The following is a 16,400-nucleotide window of genomic DNA, read 5'->3' as shown; positions in this document are numbered from 1 at the left end:
AAATTTTTTTTTCTGTTTGTATATCATGTTTTTAAAAGTAAAAGTTAAATTTTAACAGTAAAATATTTTAAAATAAAAGCCAATAAAAGCTAAAAATAACAGTTTTTACCAAACAGACCCACAATTTTCTGGCTTTTAGAGAAAAAAAAAACTTTCTCATGAACAAAAGATGGAAGTTGGGCTTTGAAAAATGTTAGGAGTTAATTTAAGACTTTAAACATTAAAAGTTTGTTTGGATAATTTAAGACTTTAAAGATTTTTAAAATAAATTAAAGCCATAAAAATCTTTACCAAGCAGGCCCTACACGTAATTTACATCACCACAACGCAATTATAATAACGCAGTAACGCTTTACATAATAATTACAGTTAAACCTATGTAATGATTTGCTAATAATTCGCTTAATTATAAATTTTTATAACCGAAAATCCATTACCATTAGTGTACTTAGTGGCTCCACGATAAAGCAGTTAATAAAATCATAAAATAAAACTAACAATGAAACAAACGGACTTTCTAATTGTTCAGTAACTAGAAACAAGAGGTATACGAAGAAGAAGAAGATCATCGTTAAGATTTTCTCTGGGTCAGTAATTGTTTTGCTTTTGTTGTTGCATTTTATTACCGTTCTCAATGTTTTTGACCCTCTACAATTGCTCATTTGTTCTTCATACATTTTTCGCATATCTGTTCGTCTGAAAGTAATTTTTTCAATTTTCAAAGACTCACGCATTCCCTTGTTCTGTTTTTTGCTTGGATTTTGCGATAATGTCTCATTGAAATGTATGATGCTTAATGGTTACTAATAAGTTAAATTTTGTTATGTATGCAGGAAAATGATTCAACTGGAGTGTCCTCTTAACAAAAAACAAAAGGTCTCGGTGATAAGAGACTTTCCACATGGTTGTGGTACTCAATATTCTGTTAAGAATCAGAGATGTGGGGTCGGTAGTGAAGCTGTTGCGGTCACAATTGAGAAAAGAGAAAATTTGAATGTTTCTGAAGTTGTTGGTGTTGCTTATCAGAATAACCATCATAAGGAAGTTGAATCGGTTGATATGAAGAAAGCAGGATTCAGTGTAGTAAGTAATGGCAGTGTCGGGAGCAGAAGTTTTGTTTCAGCAAAGAGGAAGTTTTCTTCTTGTCGTGGAAGTAAGGTTAAACTTTTAAGTATGGAGGAAAGTATTGAGCTAATTGATTCTCAGAGGACAAGAGGACAAGTTTCATATACTTCTCGTAGCAATCAGAGAAAGCCTTTGCAGAAACAGAAAAACTCTCTGAAGAAAAATAAGAAGAAGAAGATTCTGAGTAATGGAGATGCATTCAGAGCAAAGACTCATAAACAAACTCAAGACAGACAGCCAAACAAACTCACTGGACTCAACCAAGCCATGCAACAAAACAGGATTAACAAAGTTCTTAGCCCACGAGAGAAAGTTCTCGAGGTGTTGCATAGATATCAACTTGTGTTTAATGAGCTGGATCGGGAGAAGGCAGAGCGGAGTGGAGAACCAAAGATTGCAAGGAGTCAGATAGATTTAAAGACAAGGGCTATTCTCATAAAAGAAGGGGAGCAAGTGAACAGTCAAAAGATGATTGGACCAGTCCCTGGAATCGAAGTTGGTGATGAGTTTGAATACAAATCAGTACTCAGCTTGATCGGTCTCCATTTCGACCTCATGGGAGGGATTGATTACATGTGCAGAGGAAACTTGAAACTAGCTACGAGCATTGTATCATCGGAAGATAATGGTTACAATGACAGATTCGTGTCTGATGTGATCATTTACACCGGAGAAGGAGGTTACATGATGACCAAGGATCATGAAGTAGTTAAAGATCAGCAGCTGGTTAATGGCAACGAGGCTCTAGCTAATAGCATGAAGGAAAAGACTCCAGTGAGACTGATACGTGGAGAGAAGAGATTGAAACAGAGTGGAAAGAAGGTGTATGTCTATGATGGGTTGTATTGGGTTAATGATTATTGGAAAGAGAGAGAAGTTAAAGGTAATATTGTGTTTAAGTTTAAACTTTGTAGGATTTCTGGTCAACCTCATGTCCACTTGAAACATCGGTGTGAAATGAAAAGAGTATCATCAGGTTAGGGTACTGACTTAAATTGTGTTTACAAATGCTGATGGTGTGATAATCATAAAAACAAAAAAAAAACATTGATTTGAGATTTTCTATTGTATGTTAGTAGATTCAGGATCTCCAGTATGTTTATGAATTTCTGTACTTGTTTTGATTCATATCTAAAATAATGGACTAATGGATGTTACAGATAATAAAAATCTATAATATAATGAGAGAGTTTTTTTCTTCATATAGAGTGTACACATCAGCAAATCCATAAATTTTAACATTAAAATATATATTTAATACATACATATTTATATTTATGATTAGTATATTTAATACAAATTAAATAAAATAAAACAAATTTTAGTATAAATAAAAAGATAAGTGGCAGTTAGATATTAATAATTAAAAAATTGTAATACTAACTGGATAAAAATATATATTATTAAAAATGATATATTATTAAAATGAAAATAAATAAAGTCAGAGAAAACTATGATAATTAAAAAAATGTCAAAAAAAGTGAAAAAGAATTAAAAAATGTGAGGAAGAAGAAAAACTTAAATATAAAAAAAATACGCAGATGAGAACAAAACAATATCAAAAGAAGAAGACGAAGAAAAACAGAAAAAAGAAGAAAAAGAAGAAGTAGAAGTCGAAGCATATCGAGATGAAGAGTTATTCTGGAGCAAAAAAGCTGCACTCAATGGGCTACGGTGAGAGATAAAAATACAAAGTTTTTTTCATGCACAAGTTAAACAAAGAGCAAAGAATCGGATAATTGGTTTACATAATGCGGTAAGGACATGGATCACATCCAAAAAAGAGGTGGAACATGTGGTAGTTAAATACTTCGAGGATTATTTAAGTCAACTCCTCCATCGGAATTTGAGGAAGCAATGAGAGAAATAAGTCCATTGATTACAGGAAACAATAATGAAATGCTCATGGCAATGGCTATGGAGGAGGAGGTCCATAAGGCTTTATTTATGATGTACCCGGAAAAAGCTATGGGACCTGACACATCTAGGGAGAGGGCTTCGTCAGAGAGATCCTCTATCACCATATTTATTTATATTATGTAGGGAGGTTTTAATTGCCAATATACGAAAAGCAGAACAAGATCATTTATTGACAAGACTAAAAATTGCGAAAGCAAGTCTTGTGGTTTCACATTTATTGTTTGCGGATGATAGTTTATTTTTCTGCAAAAAAAAATAAGAAGTGAGAAAAGTTTACATATATTAAATCAGTATGAGAATGTATTAGGGAAACAAATAAATTTCGACAAATCCTCTTTACAATTCGGTCACACAGTCCTAGAGGAAGTACAAGGCCAATTGAAACAACTTTTAGGACTATCTAGAAACGGAGGGATGGAATCTTATCTTGGAATCCCAGAGAGTTTGGGAAGAGCAACAAACAAGATATTTAAATTTGTAGAAGACAAACAATATGATTGGATTAACAGTTGGACATTGAGGTTACTGTTGAAGGGTGGAAAAGAGGTCTTACTTAAATCAGTGGCATCCACGATGCCTAAATATGTGATGTCATTCTTTCAATTACCCAAATCAATAACCGTAAAACTAACCAGTGCAGCGGCACGGTACTGGTGGAGTTGGCCAACAAAAAGGTATGGACTGGATAGCATGGGCGAAAATGTGTAGAGGTAAGGCTGACAGCGGTATTGGTTTCCGGAATATGGAAGATTTTAATACAGCATTATTAGCGAAACAATTTTGGAGGCTGATCAATCACCCAAATTCATTATTTACGAGGGTGTTCAAAGGAAGATATTACCGGGATGCTCATCCTTTGGAATCCATACGCTCTTACTCCCCGTCATATGGTTAGAGGAGCATTACCTCGACTAGATCTCTGGTTAAAAAAGAACTAATTAAAAGAGTTGGTTTGGGTTGTTCTATCTCAGTATAGAATGATCTATGGATATCATCCTCTCGGCCGAGATCAGCCACTTGTAAGGGTTTTAATTATTATCCAAATCTTATTGTTAATCACCTAGTTAACCCAACAACAAATTCATGGAATATGGGGTTCATAATTGCAATTATTGACCCAGCTGATGTAAAAATAATTCGGGGAATACCTATCAGTAGCACATTTAGACCCGACTCATTTGGATGGCACTTTACCAAATCTGGAAAATATACGGTTTGGTCAGGGTATCAGCTAGAACAACATTCTGCAGAAAGTGATATAGAAACTTTCCGTGGTCCAGATATTAAAGCATTGCAAGTGTATACGTGGAAGTTGAAATGCTCACCGAAATTAAGACATTTTATCTGGCAAGCAATATATGGGTGTTAATCAGTATCGGCTAGGTTACGAGTCTGGGGGATTCAATGTGATATTCAGTGTGCAAAATATGGAGCGGAGGAAGAAACAATAAACCATGTCTTCTTTGAATGTCCACCAGCCCTGCAAAACTAGACACTATCTCGGATACCAACACCCCCAGGGATCTTCTCGATGTCATCGGTCTTTTCAAATTTTGATTACTTTTTTTGAAGAATTCCCAAGGAGACTTAAAATTCAGAATTCCTTTGGATTGTATGGTATATTTGGAAAGTAAGGAATGAAAAAATATTCTCGAATGAGGACAGAGATCAACAAATTATACTAAATGTTGCAGAAACCGTGGCTGAAATATGGGATGAGACATAAAAATCGGAGCCTGAGTTAAACTTACAAAATAGTCAGAACCCTATAAGGTACTCGGTATTATCACCATATGACGGCTGGTGGTGTTATATTGATGGATCTTGTAAAGAAACAGATCGGTCGTCAGGATTGGGATTGTATTATGTCAAAGAAGGTATCGAAGAAAAAGTATTGGGAGCGAGGAAAGTACGAGAAAATCTTTCCTATTTACCTGCCGAGCCGGAAGCCCTTATATGTGAAGTGCTATGTATGATAGAAAACCATTAGACGGAGGTGGCTTTCGCAACAGACTTTTCGGAGTTGGTAAAGATGGTGTCAACACCCGACGAACGCCCAGCTTTTACTTTACACTTGAAAGAATATTTAAAGAGTAAGGAAAGGTTCAATTTGTTTTCAATTATACATATCCCACACGCGAAGAAAATGACCGCAGCCAATTTAGCAAGGAGTGCTGATGTGTACCCTCAAGATGTCAAAGATGAATTTGAAAAATACGAAGACAAAGACGTTAAAAATAAGAAAAAAGAACAGAAGCTGAAGATAACAAACTATGAGCATATAAAGATGAAGAAGGAAAAAAAATCAAGAAAAAGAAAGAAGAAAAAAAGACATATTAAAACTTATTAAAACATATTAAAACACAAACATAAATTAAAATCTGCGCAAATCACTGACTTAATCCTAGTTGTATAAATTTATAATTTATATTAACGTACTAACGTAAAATATATATAAATTACTACTTGATAATTAATATAATTTTCTGGTTTAAAATATAACACAACTTGGTAAAATATAAAATAATAATTTTAACAAAACCATTATTTACATACCATAATCAACATAGTCTAGTCAATGCATATATAAGATTGCAATTTTTTCATTTACTTGCTAATTTATTTACATACCTTTATTAATATAGTACAGTCAGTACATATTTAAAATTGTTATATGTTCATTTACTTGCTAATTTATTTATATACCTTTATTTACATAATATAGTTAATGCATGTATAATGTTGCAATTACATTTACTTGCAAATTTATTTACATACCTTTATATACATAGTATAGTAAATGCATATTTTTTTACGACAAAAAATTTCACTGCTTTTTTCAAATAAGGATTACAAAGTCATACAGAATTTTTGGAAAATAATTTATTACATAAACAGATATATGCAACATATAGTGAAAAAAATATAACAAAATAAGTGATTATGACGATGCTTTCTGTCTTAATCGATCGAATATGTTATCTACTTCATTCAATCTTAATCTGATGTGAATTATGAGCACAGGTAGCAACTCTTGGCTAAACCACACCATATAACAAAACGTCAAAACCCGATGCTTCCAACAATAGATTTTGATTTTCAACAAAACGTCTAAACCCTGATATCAACTCTTCCATATCAGAGTTATTTTCAAATATTTAGACTTTGATTTTCTTCCATTTTTTATCAACGTATCACATCTTTTGGTAGTGAAGCCATCCTCAGTGTATTGGTTCCATAGTGGTTACCATTGGAGTCATCGTTTCCACAATAAATCCGTTATGATTTGTACACCATATGATCAGGATGACCACAGAAAACTACCCCCAAAATTAACTATAGAAGTTAGGATGGACAAAAAACTAGTGAACAATATTTGTAGGAAATTACTTTTCGGTTAGACCAATGATATATCTGAAGGCGACTTTACACGTTATGAACGATGAAGATTGAAAGGAAAAGCCACCACCTGACAAATGCAAATAATTTTTTTAACGAAAGACAATGATGAAGGATTACAGTTACCGCTAAACTACAGCAAAGACACCTTTGTCGAAGGACCACCATTGATGACAACGAATTGCATATGCACTCACTCATCTTTTTCACATCCGTTAATTACAGAAGATTTATAAACTGAAGAAAATAAAAGAAAGAGTATGACCAATAAGGTAGCATATATAAGATTGCAATTTGTTCATTTAGTTGCTACACCAAAAGAAAGTTAAACAAAAACCAACCAATGGATATAAATTCTAAATTTTAGGCCCATTACTTGATTCAAGGTTTACCATTAGGTTTTCTTTCTTTCAAAATTTCTACGCCGCCTTTTTTCTTATCTCTCTACCGTTTTTTCTCATCAATCGGATTCTTCTTATTTCTTGCCAATTTCAGGTAAATTTTTTCCTCTCTTTATTTGTTTTTGTTTATTCATATGATCTTATGTTAGATAAAATTACTTACCATATTTAATACAATCTCTTTTATGCTATTCTGAGAGCAACTCCAATTGGACTTCATATCTTCAATTATGCAGTTCTCACATCTCTAATGGGACTCCATTTCCAACGCCAAATTTTTTTGTAGAGTTTTGTAAATAGTGCAACGTCTGATGTGACACTATTCACAAAACTCTTAAATAATAATATTTTACTATGACCTTTTTATTATAATATAAATATTATATTATTTACCAATTGATTAAATTTTATAACTATCTCTTATGAAATTTTTCCGTGTAATTAATATGATAATTTAATTATAATTAACATGAATACACAAAATAATTATGTTTGGCATAGGCAAATTAAAGATTGGGAAGTTCATATTGAACATCGAAATGTATTAATGATATTTTTGTGATCTGGATATGCTAATTCTGAGAATTAGTATAATGTTTTTTATTTTCTGCTATTTTCATTTTATCAATTGTAACTATTTTATATATAATTTATAGGTTTTTATTATAAAAACAATTACTATTTATCAAAACTATTAAAAATTAAAATATTAAATTTAATAATATAATTAATAAAATAATATTTTTTTAGTGTGAGATTTGGTGTTGTGGTTGGAGATGAAAAAAAATACTATTTACCCAAACACCAAAATTGACACTATTCACAACACTAAATTTAGTGCTTAGATGAACAGTGGTCGGAGATGGTCTAATGTTAGATTATGCAACAATTTTTTATCAAAATTGTTTTTCATCAAACTAATGTATATTTATGGGTTCTTTATTAGCCATGGGCATTCGGATATGCAGTTCGGTTCTGGCTGTCTAGGTTCTAATATCCATTAAAAAACTTAAATATTCACGGATATCCAAATCCAATCCGGCATATTTAACTAAAAATGAAAAAAATCACGAATTCATCGCTCTTATTTTCTCATTATCTTCTTTTTCTTCTTCTTCTTCTTCTTCTTTTCAAACGGTTGAATGTCCAGATCCAAACCTTCTCCTGGCAATTCTGAGATCTTATTTTAATGGCAATAAAGCTCTCTCTTGATCGGATCCACTTTCTTCATCCTCCAGCCTTCTCTCTCCCGTTTAGGTGTTGCCGAATCTAACTCTCTCATCACCTGATTTGTTTCCACAAATGTCGTGGACAATTTTTCGCCTTCCAGATTTCTTTTAATTTTGGCGAAGGTAAAACCGGTCGGGTGCCCGTCAGTATCGGATGGCAAAGATTGAGGATTATAGTGACTAGTGGAGCTAGATTCGGTTATAGCCATCTCGTCGATAAGCTTATCGGAAGGAGAGATGAAGTGATAGTGATGGGCTATGTTTTTTTTTCAAAACATTATTAATTTTAACAATTAATCATGAGCTTATTTATTATCCAACATGGCCTATATTAGATATTTAATTTCACAAACGGATATCCAATATCCGTTTTTAAAATTTTTATTTATCCGAATCCATCGAATACATTATTTCATTATCCGGATGTGTATCCAAACCACTTGGATATCCATTTTTGGATCGAATCAGAGCGGATTACGAATCGAATACTGATGGGTACGGGTCTAGGGTTGTTTTTCATACAAGCCCAATGGTCCATAAAGAAAGTTTTAAATTTATAAAACACTAAAATCTGAAAGTGCACAGATGTACATTGTAGAACTTAGGGTGTCAATCCACAGGGAAGATGTCTAATCTGCAAGAAACAACAAACTGGGAAGTAAGCAAAGTCATAAACCAATAAACGTTTTGGGGTTTTTTGGTTAAGAATCCTAAACTAAACCTAATCTAATATTCACAGGAAATAAAATGCAATGCAGGATGAATTGTTAAAAAAACATCTCAAGCATATCGACTCAAACTATAGATCTAAACTCATAGGTGGTGATTTAGACTTCTCCGGTTTACTCTAATCGATGTATGGTGGCATTTCCAATTAGCTTCCGGGCGATTTATCTTCATATGTTTCTGGGAATCTGCATGCAACTAGAATAGACATATGTATGATTAACCAACTCTCGTCATCTTAATCAACTAATCACTTAGATCTGACAATTAACTCTCGCTCTCATGCCAGAAATAAGATCATGCATTACACATTGAATTCGTCTGCTCACATCTTTCTATAGGTAGCTATCGACTCCTATAGCAACTATGCTATTCTGAAGCTAGGTATGGATGATCTGATACAACACTCTTGTGGCTCTGATCGATCCTAGGCTCAGAGAATAGGTCATGAATCTACACTCATGCATTATGAATAACTTAGAAGAGATGAGATCCAGAATATGGTCTAGAAACTTAGAAATCCTAATCAATATATATGCTCATCGATGACTGTTAAAACAACTTGACTCTATGGGACAGATCTACATGATGCAAGGAATAATAAAAAACATAGAAAAATGCAAAAAGAATAAAACAGAAAAGTTAGTAGAATAGAAAGGAGAAAGAACAATGGATCTGGGAAAGAATCCCCATCTCCATCGCCTAACCCTAGAAAAACAGAGTTTGGTGGCTCAAAATCTCATTACAGGAGCACACACTCGTTTAGGACTGCTAAACAATGTATTTATAGGTCCTAAGGTCTTCCAGGTCTCATTTAGGGCTTCTCTGAAGAGGAATGGCAAAGTGGGCTTTGATGTTGGGCCTTGTGGCTCGTCCTAAGGTCCACCGGGGGTGAGAGTCTACCAGGACAGGTAAAACATGTTTTTGCCGCAGGTGAGAGTCTTCCGGGACCGGTAAACTGTGTCAAATTGTTCTTTATGTATCTTTTGATTGGACCGTTGGATCTTTGTGATGTAAAGTGATATGGAAACCTGGTTGTCTCCTCTTGATTGTCTCCAAATTTGAGCTGGATCGGAGTGTGAAAAAAGTCTTCATTTGAGGCGTAACTTCTGACGGTCTGACTCTGAGCTAAAAATGTGGATTTCTTCCATTTTGCCATCATTTTTCCTAAGTTTCCTGAAAAGAGCCTTAAAACCACAAATACATAGAAATCATAATAAAAGTTCCTAAAACTGATTAAAACCTTTGAAAAAGTATTTGAAATCAATGGTGAAAATGGGTACAAATACGGTGTTATCAACTCCCCCAGACTTAAGACTTTGTTTGTCCTCAAACAAAACAAGATCAAATCTAGAAAAATATCATTCAACAAAAATGAGAGGGAATTCAAAAATATCAGCAACCATACTTCTAGAACTTAATATGGGCAATGGATCAATCAGATCAAGTCTAGAAAATTCTCACCAAAATACAAACATAACTTGTCCGTTAATCCGTCATGCGAAAATCCACACACTTAGAACTAACTTCCAGTCAACTAGCTCTTAACATTCATTAAAGGTTTCAGTGATTCTCATCAAAAGGATATTAAAAAAGGCATTCAAGGTCAGGTATCAAAAGGCTTTTTAATGGTAAGGCTTGATGTGTTTAGGATTACCTTTTTCTGGAGAGACAGGACATTATGCAAAACAGTAAGAGAGGATGGAACTGTAAATGCCTCCACAGTTTTCAGTCACATTCTCCTTGATTTAAGATTTCTGATCTCCTTTCTTCAGGTTTTCCTTATAACTCTTCCAGACTTGGATTTTTGTCCAGGTTGTGAATCCATAATTCCTTAGGTGAATACCTATTGCCTTGGCTCAAATGATTTCGGCTTCTAAGACTCTTTAGGCTCTTTGTTTCCTTTCCTTTCTTTCTTTTTCCCTTTTTTTGTTTTTTTTCGAAAAGAAGAAACCGCCTTTTGACTTAGAGTCTTAGGGCGCATGAAATTTACCTATAAGAATGAGCTTTTCTGAGGCATCATAAGATTTCTGGCACGCTCCCTTCTGGTCTCTTTCAGTCTTTCTCTTGAGTGACTGAAAACTATGTTGTTCCTCGCTCACCGACATTTTTTCACATATCTGTCAAATTAGATTTAAAAGAATGCAGGAGGTTAGAACATGAGGGTCTGGGTTAAGGGTGTGGTACCAGCTAAAGATGAACTGGCCATCTAGGACAACAAAGAGTGGTAACAATAGTGTAAAGATGTCCTAGATGTATATCATGATGCCTTTTAAAACCATTGATGAGAAAATTAGATGTCAAGATTAAGTCCAAGTAAAATGAGCTAGTATTTCCTGTCAGAAAAGATCTTCATGAATAGAAGTCCTCTGGTGGGATTTCGTAGTGTAAGTACTCTAGCTACCGCCTAGTCTAGTACTCCCTCCGGATTTATTTTTAGTTGTCGTTTTAAGGTTATGCACACAGATTAAGAAAATATTAATTGTATTAGTTTTTCAATATAAAAACATTATTAATTATCTATTTAAACACAATTCAACCAATAATAAAACAAATTGCATAGTAAAAATAATCTTAAAAAATAAAATCCTAATAAATGTTGCATTGAAAACTGAAAACGACAACTAATTTAAAACAAACAAAATTTCTCTAAAACGACAATTAATAAAAAACGGAGGGAATACTAAACCTTGAAAGAGCTTTTTATGAATGATTGGTGTAAAAACAAAAATGTTGGTTATCATCATTGATTTTGTCATTATTCCCTCAAATTTTATTTGAATTTTGAAAACACTTTTTCAAACTCAAAAGACTTGTGAAAAGTTTTAAGAAAAACCTAAAAAAAAATTGAAAAAAATTTAAAGAAAAATGCAGAATGCAAAAGCTCATGCAAGAAAAGGTGGTTAGAAAGGGATAAAATCCTCCCCCAGACTTAAATCACACTGCGCCCCCAGTGTGAAATAAATTAGGCAATGATGAGAAATAGAGTATGTGAAGAATTTAAATAGATTAAGGAAAAGAAAACTTACCTGGTGTTGGTGATAGATTGTGAGGTGGTTCTTGATCAAACTTGGATTGATTTGAATCAAGGTAGAGGTGGAAGTGGCCAAGGGTGGCCGAATGGTGCTGGCCGCAGATCAAGACGTCCTGGCCTTGGTAGGACATGTGCTGGTCGCGGTTCAAAGCTTTGTGGCCGCGGCTGAACCTCCTTTGGCCGCGGTCAGCTCTTTCTTCTTTCTTCTTTTTTTTTTATGGTATACTAAGGCCTATCTAAAATAAGAAAACACAAAACTTTAATAAAAAAGAAAATTTAACAGAAACAAATAAGTACATACCTAGATAGGTTGCCTCCTATCAAACGCTTTGGTTTATAGTCCTTAGCTAGACTTTGCAAAGAAAAGGCTTAGTTCAAATAAGATCTTTTCCTAAGACAAGTCCTTTCGAAATCCTCATGGTCTGTCTTGCAAGTTCTTCATCACTCCAGAGTTCTTCTGGTTCAAATGCATGGGCTTTATGCTCTCCTCCTTTGCTCTTTAGTGGTGTAGCTTCATAGAAGATGTCCTTGTCAATATTGGCAAAAGAAACTCTCATGTTGGGCCAATCCATGATGGCTCCAGCAGTTGCTAAGAAAGGTCATCCAAGGATAACTGGATATGAGTCATCTTTGGTCTTCACTATGTATAAATCAACATGTGTTATGCAATCTCAAATCCTTAGAGGAATGTCTCGGGCTATCCCTCTTGGTGTTGCACTTGAGTCATCTGCTAAGCTAATCTTTTTCCTGGTACTTGAATTGTGCTCAATGCCAAGTCTCAAAGCAGTAGCTTTGGGCATCATGTTTATGCAAGCTCAAGAATCACAAAGAATATTGAGGAATCTTTCACCTCTAATGTCACAAGAGATAAGAAATTGACCTTTGTCTTGAACTTTGTGCAGAATTCGAACTGGTCTACCTTATTGGGCGTGTGTGAACAAGTCTTTCATCTCTTGGATAGACTCTTTGCTGTCACAAAAGAAGTGGCCGATCATGTAATCTCTACATGCTTTGGCAAATGAAATTGTTTCTGGCAGGCTCTGAACTACTTGATTGAACTCTTCAAGTGCTTCTTTGCTGATATTGGTTGTGTAGTCACTAGCTTCTTGGGGATCTTTGAGATGGATCCTGTAAACAGTTGCATCAGGTGATGATCTAGGAAAATATAGATACCTGGCTCTTCTGAAATAAGTGTAGATGTTCTCCTTAGTCTCCTTGTTGTATCTGAAGAAAACTTGAAGGCAGCCTTGCTTCCAGATGTCATCGAACCCATGGTAGAGAGGAATGGACTTCACAAAATTGTTGAATTCAATCAGTCTCTCTCTGGATATGCTCTTGGTTATTGGTTCTGAGTTGTCATCAGATGAATTGTCCCTTGGGTTTGGATCTTCAATAAACAAACCATACTCTTCATCTTCTGAGAATTGCTCTTGAAGCTCATTGTCACAAGTGTAAACCATGTTGCAAGATGCATAAGTGTTGGATTCCTCCTTTTCTTTTGATGCTTGTGCACTGATTGAGAAGACAGCTTGATCAAACAACCTAGGTCTCGTCACAAGTGGTCGGATTTCTGATGAACAAGCTTCAGAAAGAGGTTAGAAGTTCTCCTAATCTTAGAAATCATGCTCCACTGTGGTGGAAGTGACTCTGGCCGCGGGTGAAGTGCTCGCAGCCGCGGTCAGCTTCCTCCGGCTCTCCATGCTTGCTTCTTCAATCTCTTCTTCTCCATTTTTGTTTTTTTGCTTCCAGTGGTTGCCAGGCACGTCTTGGGTATCCAAGTCATTGATTCCAGAGTTCAGATCATACTCCTTATGATCTTTAGAAAGTTTTTCAACTTTATCTTCTACTTTATCTAAAGCATAGACAACTTTGTCTAAAGTAGCATCAAGCTCTTCTGTCTTGTTTGTGATCTTTTCCATCTCTTCACTCATCTCTATCTTGTCTCCACCAGAGTACCACTTGCTGTCTTTGAAATCTCCCTCCAAGTCTTTGATCAAGACATTGCAGCCTCTTCGTTCCTTAAGTGCACGATGGAGAGCAATTGCACTCTTTGCCTCTCCTTCTTAAACATCTTTAAGTCTCTGCTATATAATTACATTATCCTTGAGCTTTTGTTCCTCCAGAGTCTCCAAACGATTAGAGAGAGACTCGAGCTTCCTGTTAAAATCAGAGGACATCGATTCCAGTTTCAAACAAATGTTAGATTCAGCAATGACTTGTAGATCAAGAAAATCATTCAGTGTAGTGTCTAATCCATCTAGTTGGAGCCTAAATAGATCAGCTTCAGTTTCCTGGTGCTGAATCTGATGAGGAAGAGGATGAGATGGTCGACGGTTCGCCAAGTGAGGCGAATAAGGCTCATCTCGATGGTGTGGAGGTCGCGAGTCTCCATGGTTGTGGTTCGGATGATCTGGCCAAACTAGATGATTGGAATCACGCCTGGAAGGTGATTCACATGCACAGGGAGCTTCACACAGGTTGCAAAACCTTCGCTCAGGGGTAGGGTTTCTTCTTGGATGATCCATGCTTCAAAGATTTCTGAAACTAGGGCAAACAGAAGAAATAATAAGCAGAAAAATAAAAAGTTAGGGTGTTTATGAGTTTAGGTTACTTCCTATGATGTTTTGGAAGAAACTTGACATATATATAGTCTTCTGCGGCTTCAACCTCCTAGGTTTAGACCTCCAGCGACTAAGAACCTCACCGGCAACGGCGCCAAAAACTTTGATGTGCTACAGGCCTAGGGTTGTTTTTCATACAAGCCCATTGGTCCATAAAGAAAGTTTTAAATTTATAAAACACTAAAATCTGAAAGTGCACAGATGTACATTGTAGAACTTAGGGTGTCGATCCACAGGAAAGATGTCTAATCTGCAAGAAACAACAAACTGGGAAGTAAGGAAAGTCATAAACCAATAAAAGTTTTGGGGTTTTTGGTTAAGAATCCTAAACTAAACCAAATCTAATATTCACAAGAAATAAAATGCAATGCAGGATGAATTGTTAAAAGAATATCTCAAGCATATCGACTCAAACTATAGATCTAAAACTCATAGGTGGCGATTTAGAATTCTCCGGTTTACTCTAATCGATGTATGGTGGCATTTCCAATTAGCTTCCAGGCGATTTATCTTCATATGTTTCTGGGAATCTGCATGGAACTAGAATAGACATATGTATGATTAACCAACTCTCGTCATCCTAATCAACTAATCACTTAGATCTGACAATTAACTCTCGCTCTCATGCCAGAAATAAGATCATGCATTAGACATTGAATTCGTCTGCTCACATATTCTCTATAGGTATCTTTCGACTCCTATAGCGGCTATGTTCTTCTGAAGCTAGGTATGGATGATCTGATACAACACTTTCGTGGCTCTGATTGATCCTAGGCTCAAATAATAGGTCATGAATCTACTCTCATGCATTATGAATAACTTAGAAGAGATGAGATCCAGAATATGGTCTAGAAACTTAGAAATCCTAATCAATATATATGCTCATCTATGACTCTTAAAACAACTTGACTCTCTAGGACAGATCTACATGATGCAAGAAATGATACAAGACATAGAAAAATGCAAAAAGAATGAAACAGAAAAGTTAGTAGAATATAAAGGACAAAGAACAATGGATTTGGGGAAGAATCCCCATCTCCATTGCCTAACCCTAGAAAAACAGATTTGGTGGCTCAAAATCTCATTACAAGAGCACACACCCGTTTAGGACTGCTAAACAATGTATTTATAGGTCTTAAGGTTTTCTAGGTCTCATTTAGGGTTTCTCTGAAGAGGAATGGCGAAGTGGGCTTTGATGTTGGGCCTTGTGGCTTGTCCTAAGGTCCACCGGGGGTGAGAGTTTTCCAGGGCAGTTAAAACATGCTTTTGCCGCGGGTGAGAGTCTCCCGGGACCAGTAAACTGGGTCAACTTGTTCTCCATGTATCTTTTGATTGCACCGTTGGATCTTTGTTATATAAAATGTTATGGAAAGCTGGTTCTCTCCTCTTGATTTTCTCCAAATTTGAGCTGGATCAGACGGTGAGAAAGTCTTCATTTGAGGCTGAAATTCTGACGGTCTGACTCTGAGCTAAAAATGTGGATTTCTTCCATTTTGCCATCATTTTTCTTAAGTTTCCTGAAAAAAGCCTTGAAACCACAAATACATAGAAATCATAATAAAATTTCCTAAAACTGATTAAAATCTTTAAGTATTTGAAATCCATGGTGAAAATATGTATAAATATGGTGTTATCAGATACCGGATCCCGGATACATTATTTTACTATTATCTGAATCTGTATTCGGCTCCATCAGATACATTATTTTACTATCTGGATGTGTATCCGAACTACTTGGATATCTTGTTTTGGATCGAATTGCAGCGGATTCCGGATTGAATACCGGATCCCAAATAGTATCCTCAAGACTGGTATTTATTTTAACCAAATACCCAAAATGCTTAAATTATACTTGAAATGTCAAAAATATATCCAAAATCCAAAAATATATCTTACAACTGAAAAAAATAAAGAAAATATACCAATAATATTTACTCAAAATCCT

General features: G+C 35.0%; 1 protein-coding gene across 1 annotated transcript; it reads left to right on the top strand.

Annotated features, from left to right (window-relative positions):
- The first annotated feature begins 837 nt into the window (after nucleotides 1–837).
- On the top strand, nucleotides 838–14,337 carry LOC18010510 (YDG domain-containing protein At5g47160). Its single transcript, XM_006393391.2, has 2 exons — nucleotides 838–2,101; nucleotides 14,111–14,337. The coding sequence occupies exons 1-2, from the start codon at nucleotides 838–840 to the stop codon at nucleotides 14,335–14,337; spliced, it is 1,491 nt and encodes a 496-aa protein (XP_006393453.2).
- The last annotated feature ends 2,063 nt before the right edge of the window (nucleotides 14,338–16,400 follow it).

The sequence above is a fragment of the Eutrema salsugineum genome, unplaced genomic scaffold (assembly GCF_000478725.1).
Source record: "Eutrema salsugineum unplaced genomic scaffold, Eutsalg1_0 scaffold_7, whole genome shotgun sequence".
Lineage (NCBI taxonomy): Eukaryota > Viridiplantae > Streptophyta > Magnoliopsida > Brassicales > Brassicaceae > Eutrema > Eutrema salsugineum.
The sequence above is the reverse complement of the archived record's forward strand: the minus strand, read 5'-3'. Positions and strand labels throughout refer to the sequence as shown.

Excerpts from the sequence above, each read along its gene's own strand:
- LOC18010510 (XM_006393391.2), top strand. The coding sequence starts at position 838 with ATGATTCAACTGGAGTGTCCTCTTAACAAAAAACAAAAGGTCTCGGTG. Across the intron at positions 2,102-14,110 it reads AATGAAAAGAGTATCATCAG|ATCAGCTTCAGTTTCCTGGT; the intron begins GTTAGGGTACTG and ends GAGCCTAAATAG.